The sequence below is a fragment of the Heptranchias perlo genome, chromosome 22, assembly GCF_035084215.1.
Source record: "Heptranchias perlo isolate sHepPer1 chromosome 22, sHepPer1.hap1, whole genome shotgun sequence".
Classification (NCBI taxonomy): Eukaryota; Metazoa; Chordata; class Chondrichthyes; order Hexanchiformes; family Hexanchidae; genus Heptranchias; species Heptranchias perlo.
Window position 1 is genome coordinate 9702306 of NC_090346.1, and position 20209 is coordinate 9722514.

The 20209-nt window shown below is 41.5% G+C and overlaps 1 protein-coding gene across 2 annotated transcripts; it reads right to left on the reverse strand.

Annotated features, from left to right (window-relative positions):
• Nucleotides 1–116: 116 nt before the first annotated feature.
• On the reverse strand, nt 117–16920 carry smcr8a (Smith-Magenis syndrome chromosome region, candidate 8a). 2 transcript variants are annotated; one of them, XM_068002910.1, is made up of 3 exons: nt 16658–16744; nt 14451–16583; nt 117–8908 (listed from the first exon to the last, which is right to left on the reverse strand). In XM_068002910.1, exons 2-3 carry the CDS (start codon nt 16577–16579, stop codon nt 8455–8457), a joined length of 2583 nt encoding a protein of 860 aa, XP_067859011.1. In that variant the 5' UTR covers nt 16580–16583; nt 16658–16744; the 3' UTR covers nt 117–8454. The 2 variants fall into 2 exon arrangements, with proteins under 2 accessions (XP_067859011.1, XP_067859010.1); XM_068002909.1 differs by having other exon boundaries at nt 14451–16920.
• Between the last annotated feature and the right edge of the window lie 3289 nt (nt 16921–20209).

A 20209-nucleotide genomic window follows, 5' to 3' on the forward strand; every position in this document is an offset into this window, starting at 1 on the left:
GTGCAAAAGTTAAAATGGACGATGAGAAAAAGACACCTGTCATTGCAAGTGGCTCTCCAGCTGCCCTCTCAATTGGGGACAGTGAGGGGAAAATTATAACTACATTGCAACACAAATGAGTTGCAAAATGTTTTATTAAGGTACACGATGTTTGAATGATTACAAGTGGAAGGCACGACATTTTCCAAGACAACAATAATTAAATGGCCGTGTACTTTCAGACAGAAACAGAAGTTACACAAATAATTACACAATAGACAACGACATCTGGCATTTTAAAACAACTCAGGTCTTGTGCAAAATTAAAACAGCAAGAAAGTGCAATTTGAAACATACTTCAAAAAGAAAACTTCCACTAACAGGGTAAGAATTTAAACATTATGGTCTTATGTCCTGTTGGACGAACATTTTGGCAGCACGTCAATGTACCAGCCTTGCAAACTGAAATCTTAACAGGGGATTAAAACACTGCTCATGTTTCATGGCCTGACATGTTCTATCTTTTGTCTTACAAAAAAAAATATTTACAGTATTTGAATTGTACATCACACTTATAGGGTTACTCCAGCTATTATGGGTGTGTCCCCTAATTTAAAAAGGATGGGACTAACACTACTGGCTTTGAAACGTCCTTTTCTCTGAATTGGAGGATTCAGGGAGGCAATGAGCATGAAGGGCATAAATGAAAGATACAATGTGTACAGGGGGTGAACTTGTCTAAACATTACCAAAGTGTGAAAGTGCTATGCGGTCATTCAGGAGCTGTACAAATATATCTTATCCAACCAGGATAGCTTTCTTTTCTTTTGGCCTGATCAGGTTACTAGAGGTAAGTATTTGCTTTATATACTGACGGGCTTTTTTTTCTAAGCAGGTGAGTTTTGGCTTGTCATGAAAATCCCACTCAATGAAATGGCTAGGCAAAGTCACGACAGCTGGAATTCGGAAATTGGTGAGGGAGGGTTGTAATCTATGGCTGGCAGCTGTTTTTATGACTGACTAGGGTTTGTTGAACTTTTTGGGTGTGGGGCAAGTGCAGCTCAGGTGGAGTAAGCAGCTTTATGAAGCAGTGGAGAGAAATAGTATAAAATTAGAGAAGAAGCCAGAGAGGACGGAAGTAAAAAAGCAAGCAGCTGGATCAAAAGGTGTGTATTAAAATTCAAATATAATCAATTGCAGTGATAACCACATAGTAATTCATTACAATATCCCAACAATCCATCTTTATATATACTGCACTAGGTTTCTTTATAAATAGACGGAATTGGGGGGGGAGGGGTAAAAAGAGAGAAGTGTCTTGTGACTCAGTTCCACAGATAACAATTACATTTAAAATATAACAGGATGTTGTTTTCACTCTTAAAAAAACACAACTGATAATTTCCTCCAATTGGCACTTGGATATAATTCAGAAAAATTAAAATAACCAGACTGTTAAATTCTATCCCTGGAAAAGGAAACCATATTAGCAGGTTATTCTTCATGCGCACTGTTTATGCCTACATGTAATGGGGTTTTAGTCACCTTTAACCAATTACATGGACTAGACACATTGTGAGGTAAAATTCAAGGTACGTTTACACTGTCACCAATGAAAATAACATCATGCTCCTGCATGCAGCAATTACTGTATGTGACGGCATGCAGACACAACCTCGAGAATGTCGAATGAGAAGATGGAAACTTCCGTGTGTTTAAGCCAAAAGTAACTTCCAAGGCAGATTGATGTTGGTCCACTTCGCCATACAGCAAATCAAGAGTGAAGAATTAAAACAATCCAGTACTGCCTCAATTTGGACGGAGTGTGTGCATCATGTTGTACAGACTCAGGCATTGAATCTTTACCATGTTCACATTTTCCAATATTGCTCTCCTGACTTTCAGCAGACTCGGTGGATCAAAGGGACGCTACTATATTGCCAAGGCCTGTTGGATAAAAGCTCCCAAAAAGGGTATTTAGAAAAACAAATGCAATGGGGCGGATGTTTCTTGGCCCCGGCTCTGGACCGGAGCAGTGCATCTGAAGTGCACTGTTCCTGTTCAGGCCCAGGTGTGCCAGTACTTCCTGTTCCAGGCCGTGGTACCATGTTTCACTGGCCGCCCTATACGCTGGGGTGTCCAGCAAGCATTGTTCCAGGAAAATGCAGCAGCAGGCTAGATACGCCCTCTCCCGGCTCGTTTGGATCAGTGCGGTGGGCCTGCATGCACCTACTGTAGGCATAGGCCCAGCTCTTACCCCCTCAGTGAAGCCCTGGAAATCCCCAGACAATGTAAAAGGGGCAGAGAGCTGCCAAAACGGTCTCTTTCCCCTTCTTGCCTGGAGAAATGAGTATTTCAGGGGGAAAATGTTAGGAAAATCAGCCCCAATATACAAATCAGTAAACAAACAATCTTTTTATATAAAAAAAAGCAAGTTGAAATGGTTAGCATTTGGATTTATCTAACTACTCGCATGACTAATGGAATCCTATATGAGCATTTTGCACAGTAGCTACATTCAGCTGTTCTGAATTGGGGAAGATGGGCAATTAATAGTCAGTCAGTGCAAACAACTATATTCACAGTATATGTCTGAAAAAACTTAAAAATGTTCCTTTCTAAAAAAAAAGGACCCATTTTCTGGTAGGAATCCATTGCCTCTTTAAATGCACTATTAGAAATGATTACAAATTAATGATTTTATGCATTTTCAGTATTCAGGCTGTGCCAATCCATTATTTTGCTAACTATGAGCAAGTTCAACTGTCAGCTCCATTATGCCATGTTGGTTAAGTATGCATTCAGTGCCTTGTATAGCAAGATGTTACCATGCTCAGTGAACAGATGCTTCAGATTTACCCATTATGCCAGCCATTAAGAGCAAATACACATTTTGCATTAATGCCGTTACCAGTCATCTGGAAGAGAATCTGAATAACCCAATAGATGTAACACAAACTGGTTACAGGACTGTGCAGATCTGGTCAATGGATTGATTGGGTTGTTTAGATTTATATTCCAAATCAATTAGGCAGCATCAAAAAATGCAGCAGTCCGATTGAATCTTTTCAATCTCAGACGGCCAGGTTACCCTGTTACATGGCACAGTACAGGCTGCATGGGCACTTGGACAAGCTAGCTCAGACAAATCAATTTCTACTGATTTTTAAAAATTAATTGGCAAACCTCTAGATTGTACAAAAAAACAAAATAATAAATTATACATAAAAATATTACTTGAGGCATTCAGCGCCAACAATTGAAGATTTTAGAAAATGGAACAAAAATTGCAAAAAAAAGTCACAACCCCAAAACGTCTCGAATTCTCTAAACAAGGTAAGGAGCCTAACTATGGCAAGTTCTGTAATTTCTTAGAGGATAACAAAGGACTGAATTTTTAAAATTTCCTTTCTCAAATTTCCACGCCAGATTGGCAGAATTACTAAATTGATACAAATGGCCTCAGCATTCCTGGGCTAGTGAGAGATCCTGTTCCGGTGAGAGATCCTGTTCCTGGCTGCTTTCCAATGACACGCTCAACTTCCAGCAAGTATCAGGTGTGGCCTGCACCAGGCTTGACTGTCCTGCCTCTATTATTTAATAATCCATCAACACTCTCAGTCTAAACTCACACACGAGAATGGCCACAAGATCAAGGTTCCGGAAAGTGAGCAGCACCTGTGGAATGGCACCCCAGCATATGCGAGTGCTTTCAGGACAGGATGAGGGAAAGAGATCTCAAGTATGGGCTCCATTTCCTCCTTTAAATTACTTTCCTAAAAACCTTACATGCAAGATAATGTTGCATTATGTAGGGTTGGAGTGTGCTATCCTGGAGCACTCCTTTAAAATGTGTGCATTGAAAACTGAGGTGCTATGATGATGAAACCTTATTATGGTCACCTGAGTCACAGGAGTGGCTCATAACAATGATTTTTGTAGTTAGGAAGACTGTGCAGTCTATTGGCCACTGATTTATATATTGCATAAATTCTTCTAAGCAATTGCATGTCTGTTCTAAATATTTCCTGACTCCAGGGCATTTCTCTTCGACGAGCTTCTTATGTTTAGAAACAAAGTCAACGCTGTGATTTTTGAATACTCAGGTGAATTCTCAACCAGGACTGCAACTAATCAGATTACAGTCTTAAACATAACTTTGGACAAGAAAAAGAGATGAATCACAGATCAATATAAAAATGAACAAAGATGCAATACAACAGATTTTTTTTTTTTTTTTTTTTTTAAAAGGTTTCAGTGCAGAGGTGGGAAATATGCCGAGATAGGAAAGAAAGTTCAACTTTATAGAATGTTTTCATATAAGGAAACATTGTGGATCAAATCTAGTGGTCAAGAGACTTGTATTTTTGGGGGGGCAAGTGGGGTGGGAAAGGGAAAAGAGAAGGTAAAAGCAGAGTTCCACCAAATATTAGACCAGCTGAAACTGAAAAAGGAATTAGCCAAGGATTGTTGAAAGTGGACATTAAATGAGAACTGAGCGAAGCTCAGCTGTGGTGTGTCCCCCCTTCCTCCATGCTGAACAATCTGCTGCCAGTCACTGCCTAGGAATATACATGAAGTCCCCTTTGGCAAGGTACCAGGGGGTCACCATTGCCCATGGAATCATATCCCAGCAAGTCAGCCTTTCAGAAGAGGGCTAGGGTAAAGAAAGAAAATAAAGGAAACCCTCTCCTCCAACTTTTCTATAGGAAAATATAGGAGATCCCACTCAGCATCAAAACTCTCATGTCACAAAAGGAGTTTGGCCATTAATTATTCCATGATTAAATGTGGTGTTAGATCACTTCTGTTTGTGCTAGACTCAAATGCAATGGGTATACAGGTCTCCCAGGAAGGAAAGCTCAACACTAAGTACTGCATCTTTGGGCTCTAGTCTTGATGAAAAAGTGTAATACTGTCCACTGATGGGATAGCTTTTGGTCTAAATACCACCATGCTCAATGATAGAAAGAATTTGTATTTATGCAGTGCCTTTTACAGCCTCAGGATATCTCATAGCGCTCCATAGCCATTCAAGTACTTTTTGAAGTGTAGGGAAACATGACAACTAATTTTTGTGCACAGCAAGTCTCACAAACAACAGTGACCAGATACTCTGTTTTCATGGTGCTGACTGAGATAAATGTTGGCTAGGGTATCCGGAGAACTCCACTGCTCTTCTTTGAATACTGCCATGGGATCTTTTACATCCAGCTGGGATGACAGATAGGGCCTCACAATGTCTCATCCAAAAGATGGCATTTCTACCAGTGTAGCACTCCCTTAGTGCTACACTGAAGTGTCACCCTAGATTATATGCTCATGGCTCTGGAGTGGGGCTTGAATCCACAAGCTTCTGACTCAGGTGATGGTGCTACCACTGAGTCAAGGTTGACACCAATATGCAGAAGGTGGAGAAACTGAGCACTTGTGTCATTTTGACTGCATCAATTCTAAAAGGGCAGGTGAAATTGGGTCAGCAAATGGATTCCAAATGTGATCCTTCCCCTCCTCGTGTGGTTTTCTCTATCAACCAGTTTGTAAAAGCCTATTTTGTACTCACAGTAAATTGTGGAATGCTAGAATTAATTTTAAAAACACCAGCAATTGAGATGGTTCCCCGACGGCTTGATGGGTCAGTGTGTCATATAGCGTGGTACTGACTCGTACAGAGCATGTAAGATCTTCGGTTCAATCCATGGTATGTGCTAAGTTAAATCAATCTCAGGCAGGGCAGCAGTGACATGAGTACAACTGGGATAGGGAGGGAAACAGCCACCCAGAGCTCCTCCGCCTGATTACTATCCAGTGACTCTTGCTGGAAAACGGACATAGTATGTGAATAGATTCAGGCTTGGCAGTGACATTCCCAATAGTCGGAACGCCTCCCAACACTTATTACTATGCTCACAAATGAAGACTGTTAATAACCACATCACCATACCCCAGAATGACTTGACCGCCTTCAACAGAGAAGAAAATTGAAGGTGGAGGGGGAAAAAAAAGACAAAAACACAAGTGAGAATGCTTCACATTTGGGTTACCACAGAATAGTTTTGAAATGTAGTCCATCTGATTGGATATTCAAATATGAGCAATCCCAAATAGTATGCAACTACCAATTGACTGCATGACTGGTATTGTGAAACCGAAAGGGAGATTCTCTATAGTTAGCAGTGTTATACAAATACCTCTAACTCTTCAAAATACATCTGATATTTCCCATGAATAGAATTAATAAAAGTTGGTGCAGTAATGATGTTCTATTAATGTTTAGTGTATCTTGTTATATTTACACTGTCAGCTGAAAGACTTCAGAAGCAGAAGATAATTACTGTGCTATCACTCAACTCCATCATTAAGACTCTAGAAAAGGGAATTTCAGTGGGCTGCTAATTTCCAACAGTGATGGTCATGTTAAGCTGCTGCACTTTGATGTTATATTTCAGGACAGCTTGCACTATGCTGAAACCCTTTTGAGGGATGGTTTGTGTGCAAGTTTGCATTGTGCAGGCTTCATAAAGTGCTATTATCTAAGCAACAAGCAAACAAAATAGGATCTGAAAATGCAGTCAGAATTTTGACGCGATCCCAAAAAAGCTCTTGAAACCCAAGGAGATGTCTAACTTCTCTTTTCTTGGCTGTTAGGCCTACGCAAACAGGAATGACAGTGTAGCCTTACTTCAGGCAGTAGTGTCTGAACCAGCTTATAGACCATGCTGATGCACTAAACTTAGGATTCATATTAGTCAGTCAGACATGACTAGGGTCTACTTCCTGGATTTTTAAAAAGTCATTGCAGAAGTGGAAAATGAGGCAGAATTATTTTTGCTCCCTTTTCAGGGCCTGCTTTGCCACACAGCATTCCTGATTAAGGCGGCAAGCAGATAAGTGCACAGCCCTCAATTATACTGCTAAAAAGGTATAGAAGATCAGCCCAGAATGATTCTCTCTAATCCCTGCCCCATATCCCTGTATGTAAGAACCTACTTAGCACCGTCTTCCAATGGCATGGACAAAATTGAGAGCTCCATGTGCACTAAACCAGACTACACCTTGGAATAGCACACTATTCTTCCCCAACTAAAATTTTAAATGCAACCATTGATAAGCAACACATCTACATCAAATGGTTCTTTTCCTTTAAAATTCAAATTTTCTGCAAGTCTAAAGCAGAGTTTCACTTCCCACTGAAATTAGTGAAAGTGCTGATGGGGAGACAATGGTTATTGCAATACCCTGGAATAAATCCAGTGATTGGGCAAACTTGGATTAACATAGAGATGTTTATTTCCAGCCTTTCCATCCCCCATCCCCTCCACGTGGAAGTGGGCCACTAGTAAATAGGCACGTACCGTTGATGAATTGGACTTGCCTTGGTGCTGGCATCGCACATCCAGTATGAGATTTACATCTATACTGGCAGCATGCAGATTACAAGTCCAGGCACAGTGTAAGCTATTGGAGATAAGATTAGTAGACTTGGATTTTTTTTTGTTCACAGTTAACAATCATAAAATCATGCATCATGAAAAAACATCTACTGCCATAATACTATGAGGTATGTAACTATCACCCTACCCCTACGTCAGACATGGAATCTACCTTGTCCTATTTTTAAAAAAAAAAGCTAAATTTATTTTCTGGACTATAACTATGGGTAATTGACATTATTATTAAGGACAGCAGACAATCTGGTTATAATGGTTCCACCTACGATATCACCTACCACCAAGACCTTAGCTATAACCTAGAGGCCCCCTTGCCAGTTCTAGAGCCACTGATGTTCAGAGTTACATCTGACATGGCAATCAGGGAATTGTTTTTTCCCCCCCCACACCTTTATCTTCTAAATGCAAATTGATACACATGCTGGACAATTGTTTTGAAACTTTAGCCTTAGGGAGGTACAGCAAAAGTCTGATCACCTCAGGGGGCTCTGACACAGTGATATTCTGTTTCCACCCTCCATTCTGGCCTTACTGTGCTTTTTCTAGATTCCAGTTTAGAGACCCTGACCTGGAATTCATATTGCCTGTTGACTACGTCAAATACCATCCCTCTGTAAACATACCTCCAATGCCTTGGCAGGACATGGAACAAAGCTCCAATATGAAAGTCTTGTTTCACCCATGGTTCAGGAAACTGAACCATCCCATTCCCCCTTGATGCTTTAGATCATTGAGATTTTTTCCCTCAAGCTTACTACTTTTAAACCTACAGTATTGAGCTGAAGACACTTCAATGCACCAGATCTGTAAATTCTTGATTCAGTCTAGACACTAAAAGGTTATCCAATGATCTGTAAATTAGAAATGCTCAGCTTTCCTTTACCTGCCACAGCCAGAATGATGCCTTTTCACAGTGCAGGCGATAGTACAGCAAATTAGGAAAAAACAACAGAAAAAGGTCATGCTTTTCTGCGATCAAAGTACATAATTAAATTTCAGCACTGAAATGGAGAATGTTGCAGAACTAGATCTTAAACACAACGCTGGCGATGTAGTCAAACCGCAGAACTGGATTTAAGCCCTTTGCAGGTTCATGTAGGTAGTGCATCTTTATGAGTTCTGCAAAGTATTGCACGATCTTACTATCATCATTCACCAGCCCCAGGTGGTGCTTTAAAAAGTTTACTCTTCGATAGGTGACCGATTCTTCGGTTTCTCTTTCATCGATGGGAAGGTGCAGGTGATGGCAGAAGGTGTAGAGAAAGGCCTGGGAGCACAGCTGAGTCAGCATATTGTGGACATGCATGTAATATGTGCTTCCCCTCTTTATCTGAGTCCTGTGATCTGCCAGTCTGGTGATCAGCAGTCCTTTATAAAGCGGGCAACGGAGGGTTTTGTTGTCACAGTCTAGAATGCTGATGTAGCGACTGTACCGATTCAGCGAGTGCAGCATACTGGTACCCAGAGGAGAAGCTATTCTAGAAAAGTAGAGGAAACAACATTTACCAATTCATTTTCAACAGGACTGCTTGTATACATTGGGAATATATACTCAGTAGTAACAATGCCAGTTTCAAAATTCCCATACTGGCAGTTTCAAATTTGGTCTGTTTTACAGAATGTTCCCAGCTCCAAGATGTATTTGGGCAACTGTGAACATTATATATATAGTATGCGTTTCAAATAAACAATCCATTTTGCTTTAAAATTATACTAAAATAATGACCATGCATAGCAAACCTGTTTCCCTTAGCAGAGAGGTCAAAAAACTAGGGGGCATAGATTTAAAGTAATTTTTTCACCCAGAGGGTGGTGAGGGTCTGGAACTCACTGCCTGAAAGGGTGGTAGAGGCAGAAACCCTCATTGTATTTAAAAAGTACGTAGATGTGCACTTGAAATGCTGTAACCTACAAGGCTACGGACCAAGTGCTGGAAAGTGAGATTAGGCTGGATAGCTCTTTTTCGGCCAGCACAGACACAATGGGCCAAATGACTTCCTTCTGTGCCATAAATTTCTATGAAACCCCTCTGATAGTCATACCTGCTGCTTTGGAGTTCACTATTGCAATTAGGTCTCTTGGAGGAGTTTTTTTTTCCCCAAAAAGTGTGATTTACACTGTGTTCAACAGAAATTACCATACAATACAGCATTAGAATCTACAGTGACCGTTAATTGCAGCAATGGACATAAAGCACCGATGGAACAATTAAAAGATTTGAACAAGATGTTTTCAGGTAGTGCAGCAGCGTTTTAAAAAAAAGTGTGTATGTTAGCCACGTCACTGACAACAGTCACACCATGATCTAATACGGCAATACTCTATAAACATTTAATTCACAATATAACACTCTGGTCCATATATGCTTAGATTGCTTGGGATAATTACTAGTAAATGATAACTTTCCTATGTGTAGTCGTACACATAAAGGGCAGACTGCAGTTAGGCTTTTCTCGGATATCAATGGTTTCAAGTCTGAAAAGTGGAAGCCTTCGATTCCTTTTAACCACACACACACTTTCTGTTCACTTTACAGTTACGGACATGAGGAAATGTCACTAATCTCAGAATCACATTGCCCTCTCTGGATCCAGCACAGCATTTTTAAGGAACCTTTTAAATAGGCAACATGCTGCAGTGATGTGTTAAGGTGGAATGACTGCAGACTCTTAGGGTACCGTTGTAGAACATGTCTCGGGCAGATTCTGTATAGTGCAATGTGCAGTGGCAGACCAAGTTCTGCAAGATGGTGTATCATTATGGCTCAAATTCAGCTCAGTGACAAAGGAGCATGCTCAGAGCTGCACTCTGGTTTCTATATAACATGATGAGACAACAGGTGGGAGCAGTGACTCTCAAAATTAAAACGCATTTCCACAATGTGTTGGAATTATACCATACCCAGTGCAAAGTCCCAAGTGGTGTGAGACCACCTCCTGAAGTTGGTCTCGCTCCTCTTGATTTTTGTATGCTAAGAGGTTGCATGCACACTGCCAAGTTAATCTACTGCTCCTGTGTTGACACTCTTCCAAAATCGCTTTGCAATGGGGAAATACCAGTACGATAGCACCAGAGTAGGGAATCCCACCAACTGTGTTTGATTGTCACTTTGTACAGTGATGAGTGCAAAGTGATAACACTTGTGTAAAGAGTGTTCAGTTTAAAAATCCATCAGTTTAGCTTCTTTAGGTAACTCAGGAGCAAAAACTACAGATCTGAAAATAAAATAACTACAGACTGTTAATTTGAACGGTTCCAATAAGGAAATGGTACAGAAATCTGAATGCATCATAGGACCTTGTTTCAATAGTAATGTGACAAAGTTACACAGCCTGTGTGGCAGGTGCACAGAAACAAAGGGGAACAGCATGCTTACATTGGATATGGTCTTGAATTTCATCTTGCTATTGATTTTGGATGCCCTCTACAGAATGCAAAATATTTGCTGCTATCTGATTACAAAAGGTATTAAATTCACCCCAATGTCTAATTTCACGTAACAGAGACACTCTTCTTGTTTGGAGTCAGTATCGGTCACACGACAGTGAAAGAAACTGCTATACAAATCTCATGTAAACGATTGTAAACAATTTTACAACACCAAGTTATAGTCCAGCAATTTTATTGCTGGACTATAACTTGGTGTTGTAAAATTGTTTACAATTGTCAACCCCAGTCCATCACCGGCATCTCCACATCATGTAAACGATGTCAATAGACAAGGTTGTAGAATTTCACAAAAAGCAGTTCAAAGATTTTAAAACAACACAAACTTCAACAATTATTGCGAACGAAGACTAACTTTAAAAAAAGTTATCCCAAAAGATTGTCGAGTTTATGCACAAGTTTTACATGTGCATTTTGGGTGGGTATTTACTGTCCTGCATGAAGCAGATCAGTCACACAATTGAAAAAACTAACTGGGTTTTAAAAAAAACTACAGTATATTTGGCTAAAATTTAATTAAATCCATCTTTCTAATGTCACAAATCAATGTTTGTGGAGAAATAAATGTATGTGGTTACAATTTTCACTCCACATCTATAAGGGGCCAACAGAATGAGAATGTATTGTATCAAGTGCATAGTGTTAGGTTACTGAGGTGACAAGATGGTGCTCACTATCAGAATATTTATAAGCACATGTCCAAAAAGTTTTTTCAAATAAACCTACAGGTTTGATTAAAAATCTGAGCGTTATTAATAGTCCCAATACTGCCATTTTTGAAAGCAACCCAACATCTGATCAAGGGTGAACACTTGTTAAGTTTGCTTAACATCTGGTGAAACAAAATCAAAATGAGGGCTTTTCATTCAGGAAGAGGTTTGAGCATTTTCTCCCAACCCTGGGATCCACAGTACTGACAAAAGGAAGTTACACACATACATCATGACTGGTTCCACAGCATTCTCCCAAACTCTGTATTTAATCTATTATGAGTCCACCAATTCTTGCAATTCTGAATTGTATCTACAGTAACCAACTAGAGAACAGGCGATCCTAGACTGGGTATTGTGCAATGAGAAAGGATTAATTAACAATCTTGTTGTGCGGGGTCCCTTAGGGAAGGGCGACCATAACATGAAAGAATTCCTCATTAAGATGGAGAGTGAAGTAGTTGAATCCAAAACTAGGGTCCTGAATCTAAATAAAGGAAATTACAAAAGTACGAGGTGCGAGTTGGCTATGATAGATTGGGGAACTTTACTAAAAGGGATCACGGTGGATAGGCAATGGCTAATATTTAAAGAACATGTGCAGGAATTACAACAATTATTCATTCCTGTCTGGCGCAAAAATAAAACAGGAAAGGTAGCTCATCCGTGGCTTACAAAAGAAATTAGGGATAGTGTTATATCCAAAGAGGAGACATATAAAATTGCCAGAAAAAGCGGCAAGCCTGAGGATTGGGAGCAGTTTAGAATTCAGCAAAGGTGGACAAAGAGATTGATTAAAAGGGGAAAAATAGAGTATGAGAGTAAACTAGCAGGGAACATAAAAACTGACTGTAAAAGCTTCTATAAATGTCAAGAGAAAAAGATTAGTGAAGACAAATGCAGGTTCCTTACAGTCAGAAATGAGGGAAATTATAATGATGTGGAGATGCCGGTGATGGACTGGGGTTGACAATTGTAAACAATTTTACAACAATTATAATGGGGAACAAAGAAATGGCAGAACAATTAAACACATACTTTGGTTCAGTCTTCACAAAAGGAGGACACAAATAACATCCCAGAAATGTTAGGGAACCAAGGGTCTATTGAGAGGGAGGAACTGAAGGAAACCAGTATTAGTAAAAAAAAGAAAGTGCTAGGGAAATTAATGGGACTAAAGGCTGACAAATCCCCAGGGCCTAATGATCTACATCCCAGAGTACTAAAGGAAGTGGCCCTGGAAATAGTGGATGCATTGGTAATCATCTTCCAAAATTCTATAGACTCTGGAACAGTTCCCACAGATTGGAGGGTGGCAAATGTAACCCCACTATTTAAAAAAGGAGGGAGAAAAAACAGGGAACTGCAGACCAGTTAGACTAACATCAGTAGTGGGGAAAATGCTAGCGTCTATTATAAGATGTGATAACAGAACACTTGGGAGGCATTAACGGGATTGGACAATGTCAGCATTGGTTTAGGAAAGGGAAATCATGCTTAACAAATCTACTGGAGTTTTTTGAGGATGTAACTAGTGGAATAGATAGGGGAGAACCAGTGGATGTGGTGTATTTGGATTTTCAGAAGGCTTTTGATGAGGTCCCACACAAGAGGTTAGTGTGCAAAATTAAAGCACATGGGATTGGTGGTAATATACTGGCATGGATTGAGAATTGGTTGACAGACAGGAAACAGAGAGTAGGAATAAACGGGTCTTTTTCCGGGTGGCAGGCAGTGACTAGTGGGGTACCGCAGGGATCAGTGCTTGGGCCCCAGCTATTCACAATATATATCAATGATTTGGATGAGGGAACTAAATGTAACATTTCCACGTTTGCAGACGACACAAAGCTGGGGTGGAATGTGAGCTGTGAGAAGGATGCAAAGAGGCTCCAATGTGATTTAGACAAGTTGGGTGAGTGGGCAAGAACATGACAGATGCAGTACAACGTAGATAAATGTGAGGTTATCCACTTTGGTTGTAAAAACAGAAAGGCAGATTATCTGAATGGTGATAGATTGGGAAAAGAGGAGGTGCAATGAGACCTGGGGGTCCTTGTACACCAGTCGCTGAAAGCGAGCATTCAGGTGCAGCAAGCAGTTAGGAAGGCAAATGGTATGTTGGCTTTCATTGCAAGAGGATTTGAGTACAGGAGCAGAGATGTCTTACTGCAGTTGTACGGGGCCTTGGTGAGACCACATCTGGAGTATTGTGTGCAGTTTTGGCCTCCTTATCTGAGGAAGGATGTCATTACCATGGAGGGAGTGCAATGAAGGTTTACCAGACTGATTCCTGGGATGGCAGGACTGACGTATGAGGAGAGATTGGGTCGACTAGGCCTATATTCACTAGAGTTTAGAAGAATGAGAGGTGATCTGATTGAAACATATAAAATTCTAGCAGGACTAGACAGACTAGATGCAGGGAGGATGTTCTCGGTGGCTGGGGAGTCCAGAACCAGGGGTCACAGTCTCAGGATACGGGGTATGCCATTTAGAACCTAGATGAGGAGAAATTTCTTCACTCAGAGGGTGGTGAACCTGTGGAATTCTCTACCACAGAAGGCAGTGGAGGCCAAGTCATTAGATGTATTCAAGAAGGAGACAGATATATTTCTTAATGCTAAAGGGATCAAGGGATATGAGGAAAAAGCGGGAACAGGGTACTGAGTTAGACGATCAGCCAGGATAATTTTGAATGGCGGAGCAGGCCCAAAGGGCCGAATGGCCTACTCTTGCTCCTATTTTCTATGTTTCTAGTACTAAGCTTAGCTTTTGCTCCAACATTCAGTCAGATCTGAATTCACTACAAAGTAAACCAGTCCTTAAATATAGATATATTGTACCCATATTTAATACGCACCTCTGAAGTCCAATGAGTTTCCAGGTCTGTAAATGGTTGACATGCAAAGGGAATGTTACCCATTGCTTTATAGAGTCTGCAGCCCTGCCGCAGTGGGGGACAAATATTGACAAAGCATTGACAAGCTTCTTGACTTTTCCTTCTTGTTCACCTACTATTACAAGTGTCCGCCCAGACAGCAAAGAAAAAATTGCCTGCTGTGCAAAAGAATATTGCCTTATAAACCACAGCGAATTCTTCCCAGAATGCTTCTTGCGCTTTCCAGAGAGCCTCTTTGATGGACTGGTTGGGAAGGCTGGAGATGGAGTCCTATCAGAACATAAAGATGCACTAATGTAACTCATGTTGTCCAAGTACTCATCTACTGGAATTTGAGCTGTTTCTCTATTACCAGATAAATCACTGTACTCTTTTTCGTAGGTAGATAATACTTGATCAGCAGCATCATATAATCCATCTCCCTCATTTTGCTGTGGGAAATCACCGTGGAATATTCGGTCTATGGTTTTACTGCGTTGTGGTGGAACATTGACTACTCCATCACTGTACTCTTCAGTTACAAATGTAGGTACTGATTTAGTAAAATTTGGGCTTTCTGTCCCAATACAACAAGTGGAGTCTACATGCTCAGATAAAACAGACAATGTTATGGTATTATTTTCAACATCAGCATTGCTAAATCCATTACCACAGTTTAGATTTGCATCAGTTTGCACAAGATCTGTACTCAGCTGCCTTTCTTCTTCATTGTCTAAAGCAGGTTCTTCTTCATGTATTGCACTTGGATAGGTGGCCTTAAGATCTTCGGGTATCAGAGATTCGGTGGTACTGAGAACTTCAATGCTGTCCTCACTGTTTGTCCGCTTGGTGACTGCAAATTTCCTCCTCACAACTTCTGGATGCTGACACTGCAAGTTTGTTTGGCTGTCAGACTTGGAGGAAAATACTGGGGCTGGGCAGGATTTTTCTGTGCCCAGCACTTCAATGCTTTCACCACTACTGATACTTCCCTTTTCTTTCCCTTCCAATTCAAGATAGTCTGAAGTTCCTAGAGGATTTTTACATGGGATCGAATCAGCCACAGTCCCATGGTAACTCTCTACATTGACTTGCTCCAGTTTAATAGGCACAGACTCCACACAAGACTTGTACGATTCAAAGCTGGTGGCCTCATTGGATAAACAAGGGTGTTCCAAAACCTTTGGACCGAGAATATTAAAACCTGGAAGCAGTTTGTCACAGTGTTGTTGCTTTTCAGTTTGTTCTTCATCAGTAAAGAGCAGTGGGTCTTCAAACAGAAAGGAAGTTATTTGCTGCTGTTGAAGAAGCTCTTTTTCAATTTGGCTGGTAATCAAATAGCATACATCACCTCTGAAGAATTTCTCTACCTGCCTAAGTTGTTCTAAAGTTTGATTAAAAAAGTAACTATCGCAAAGTTCTTCTAAGGTTTTCAGCTTTTTTTCAAAGCATTTTGCGGACTTAGCCCGTGTGAATTTGGGCGTGTAAGATCTTCTATCGGAAAAGCTAATTTTTTCACACAATTCGTCTGTATTCGGCAACTGTTCCAGCCCGGTGTCGGATTGTTCTATGCCACTAACTGGCTCATAAGAAAAATAATCGCCATCTTTCGTTTTTTTGTATGAATAAGTTCTAATCTGCATTAAAAGATCTTGATGTTCAATTATACACTTTTCCACATTGGCTAACTCGTTGGCTTTTTCTATTGCTACCGACGAGTAGTATCCTTTATCGTTGGATCTTTTCTGGATTTCCGTTTCATTATGTAACACATTCCGAGTGTACTCCAGGTCCTGGAGTTTCTTTTCCAGTTCATTGGCAAAAGCTTTCCTATTTCCAGTTTTCAAACACTCGGAGGCTTTGGAAAACTCTTCCGAAAGCTCCTGGAACTCCTCCATGATCTTGTTCTCATCGGCGGAGATGTAAGCCATGCAGAACGGCCTGACGAAGCCTCTCGCCTCCAAGTCGTAGAGAGTCAAGTGATGAACGTAGGCGAAAGCCCCTTCCTTGGAGTCACCCAGCACCACCTTGGAGTCTTCCACGAAGTTGAGCTTGGGATAGCTGGTCCCAGGAGGGTGCCCCACGAAGGAGGCTTGATAATCCACAGACATGATCCTGAGAGAGAAATAGTTGAGATCAAAGTTACCGCGGGCATTGTCCGGGATCGTTAACAAAGGCTGAGGGCCTACCTGCTCGGAAAACTCGGAAATCAGAATGAAATCCTTCTCGAATTTAGCCGTGGCCGTCTTGGACCAGGGGTTTTCGGGTTGGAATTGGAAAGGGGGCACCGAGTCTTCGCTGTACTGCTCCCCATAGTCATCATCGCGGGTGAGAGCCACGACATCAGGGGCAGTGATCATATTTCCACCTTCCCAGACAGGGTATATAAAGCACAAAAAAAGAGCAACCCCCTTAGCAACGCCACCACCTCCTCACAAACCACCATTTTGTTTCCATCTGACCGGGAAAGGGGGGGGGGGGGGAGGGGGGTGTGTGAAGCCTCACCGGAAGTAAGCATCATATACCCCTCTAACCAAAAAACGCTTTCCCAAAAAGAATTACACGTCTCTTTTATGTAAATTGTTTAAAAATTAAGTAATTTAAAAGTTGTGATGGATATTAATGTTCCCGTCAACAAAAGCATTTTTTAAAAAAAAAGTTATGGCGTGAGGCATTCTGGGGGTTGTAGTTCTCCGGCCGCACTTTAGCCCTACGGCCAATGGCGGGGTGAACTACAGATCCCAGACTGCACCGGCGCTGCCGCGGACTTCAATGGGGCTTTTTCCCACAGATGTGCGCATGCTCGCGTACTCCGCGCAAACACGTTGCAGCGCTGGCAGGATCTGGGTTTTAATAATCTGGGCTCGTCACTGCACTGGTCCCTCCGCTTCTCGGGTTTTAATGCAGCAACAGATTCTTAATGCAATAAAATTTGGGATGTAAAAGTTATTCTTTTCACTCAGTAACCTGCAAAGTGAAATGAGAACCAGCGCAGCCCCAGAATGTTATACTCCTAAATAATTATGTTGGACTGATCCGTGCATTTTATTTCTGTCTTCATGGGTTGCTAAGCTGCCTCTCTCGGAGTCTGGTGGGCCTGCATAATTTAAATCAAATAATTTACATTAATTTCACGCTGGTGATACCAGCTAGGTGCTCTGATATAGAATTTATCCAAGAACAACTTGCATTTATATAATACCTTTAATGTAGAATAACATTCCAAGATGCTTCACAGAGGATTAATCAGACAAAAATGGACGCTGAGCAATATAAGGAGGGATGACCAAAAGCTCGGTCAAAGTGGTTTGGGATGTCCTGAGGTGGTGAAAGGCACTATATAAATATATCCTTCCCTTTCCTTTAAAACTAAAGTGCTTTGCAGCCAATGAAGTACTTCTGAAATGTATTCACTGGTGTAGGGAAATGCAGCAGCCAATTTGCAAAATGCAACAGCAAATTTAAGGAGCGTCTTACAGGAGGAGAGGAAGGTGGAAAGGCAGAAAGATTTAGTGAGGAAATTCCAGAGCTAGGCCCTAGACGGCTGACGGCACAGTGGGACGAAGGGAGGGGGGAGGTTGGACAAGTGGCCAGAGTAGGAGGAGAGGAAAATTCTGGGGTATTGCAGTGCTGGAGGAGGTTACAGAGAAATGGGGGGATAAGGCTTTGAAGAGATTTAAAAACTAGGATGAGAACTTTAAATTGGGAGGCAATGTAGGTCAAAAAGGACAGGGGTGATTGGTGAGTGGGATTAGATGCAGAATAGGATACAGGCAGCAGAGTTTTGGATGAGCTGAAGTTTATGGAGGATGAGAAGCTCACCAAGAAAGCATTGGAATAGATGAGTCTGGAGGTGACAAAAGCATGGATAAGGGTGGCAGATGGTGGTGGAAGTAGGTGATCTCTATAGTATATGGGGTCAGAAGCTCAGCTTGGGTTTGAATAGACAGCCGAAGTTGCAAACTCTAGCCAAGCTGTTTCAGTACAGATACAACACTGGCATCTAGCATGGATAGAGGATAGGTCAGCTAACAGGAAACTTGCTATTCCCACATATATAATGAAAACTTGCTATGACAACTTATCATGCTGTAATTATGCCGTCCCACCAGGGGAGGCCAAGCCAGGTAATTATAGCTGTAGGCCACAGCCCAATCACTCCCTTTGTTGAAATGGTGTAAATAGGAAGAGCCAGGTAATTGTAGCTGCTTCTAAACTTGTACAGTCAAACAGAGGGCAGTTGTAATGGCTTGTAATCTTCAGGCTTCAGGTCGGTGTCTCTGTATTTACCCCTATTTTTTTTAAGATTGTTCTTAAGCTTGGTATTATTGGCAGATGGAATATAATGTGGGAAAATGTGAACTTGTCCACTTTGGCAGGAGGAATAGAAAAACAGTATATTATTTAAATGGAGAGAGATTGCAGAACTCTGAGCTACAGCGGAATCTGGGTGTCCTAGTACATGAATCACAAAAAGTTAGTATGCAGGTACAGCAAGTGATTTAGGAAGGCAAATGGAATGGAATATAAAAGTAGAGATGTTTTGCTACAGTTGTATAGGGCATTGGTGAGACCACATCTAGAATACTGTGTGCGTTTTGGTCTCCTTATTTAAGAAAGGACATCATTGCTTTAGAGGCGGTTCAGAGAAGGTTCACTGATTCCTGGGATGAGGGGGTTATCTTATGAGGAAAGGTTGGACAAGTTGGGCCTGTATACATCGGAGTTTAGAAGAATGAGAGGTGATCTTATTGAAACGTGTAAGATCCTGAGGGGACTTGAAAGGGTAGATGCTGAGAGGATGTTTGCCCTTGTGGGAGAGACTAGAACTAGGGGCCACAGTTTAAAAATAAGGAGTCTCCCATTTAAGACAGCGATGAGGAGAAATCTTTTCTCTTAGAGGGTCGTGAGTCTGTGGAACTCCCTTCCCCAGAGAGCAGTGGAGGCTTGACATCTTTAAGGCTGAGTTAGATAGATTCCTGATTAACAAGGGAGTCAAAGGTTGTAGTAGGTAGATGGGAAAGTAGGGTTGAGATCACAATCAGATCAGCCATGATCTTATCAAATGGCAGAGCAGGCTCGAGGGGCCGAAAGGTCGACTCCTGCTCTTAATTCGTATGTTCGTATCTACCTGACAATGTGGAAAATTGACCAGGTATGTCCTGTCCACAAAAAAAAAGCAGGACAAATCCAATCCGGCCAATTACCGCCCCATCAGTCTACTCTCAATCATCAGCAAAGTGATGGAAGGTGTCGTTGACAGTGCTATCAAGCGGCATTTACTCACTAATAACCTGCTCACCGATGCTCAGTTTGGGTTCCGCCAGGACCACTCGGCTCCAGACCTTATTACAGCCTGGGTCTAAACATGGACAAAAGAGCTGGATTCCAGAGGTGAGGTCAGAGTGACTACTATTGACATCAAGGCAGCATTTGACAGAGTGTGGCATCAAGGAGCCCTAGTAAAATTGAAGTCAATGGGAATCAGGGGGAAAACTCTCCAGTGGCTGGAGTCATACATAGCACAAAGGAAGATGGTGGTGATTGTTGGAGGCCAATCATCTCAGCCCCAGGACACTGCTGCAGGAGTTCCTCAGGGCAGCGTCCTGGGCCCAACCATCTTCAGCTGCTTCATCAATGACCTTCTCTCCATCATAAGGTCAGAAATGGGGATGTTCGCTGATGATTGCACTGTGTTCAGTTCCATTCACAACCCCTCAGATAATGAAGCAGTCCGTGCC

Coding starts and splice junctions, on each gene's coding strand:
- smcr8a (XM_068002909.1), bottom strand. CDS start 16,828: ATGATCACTGCCCCTGATGTCGTGGCTCTCACCCGCGATGATGACTAT. Junction 8,909..14,450: donor AAACTCATTGGACTTCAGAG/GTGCGTATTAAA, acceptor CTACTTTTCTAG/AATAGCTTCTCCTCTGGGTA.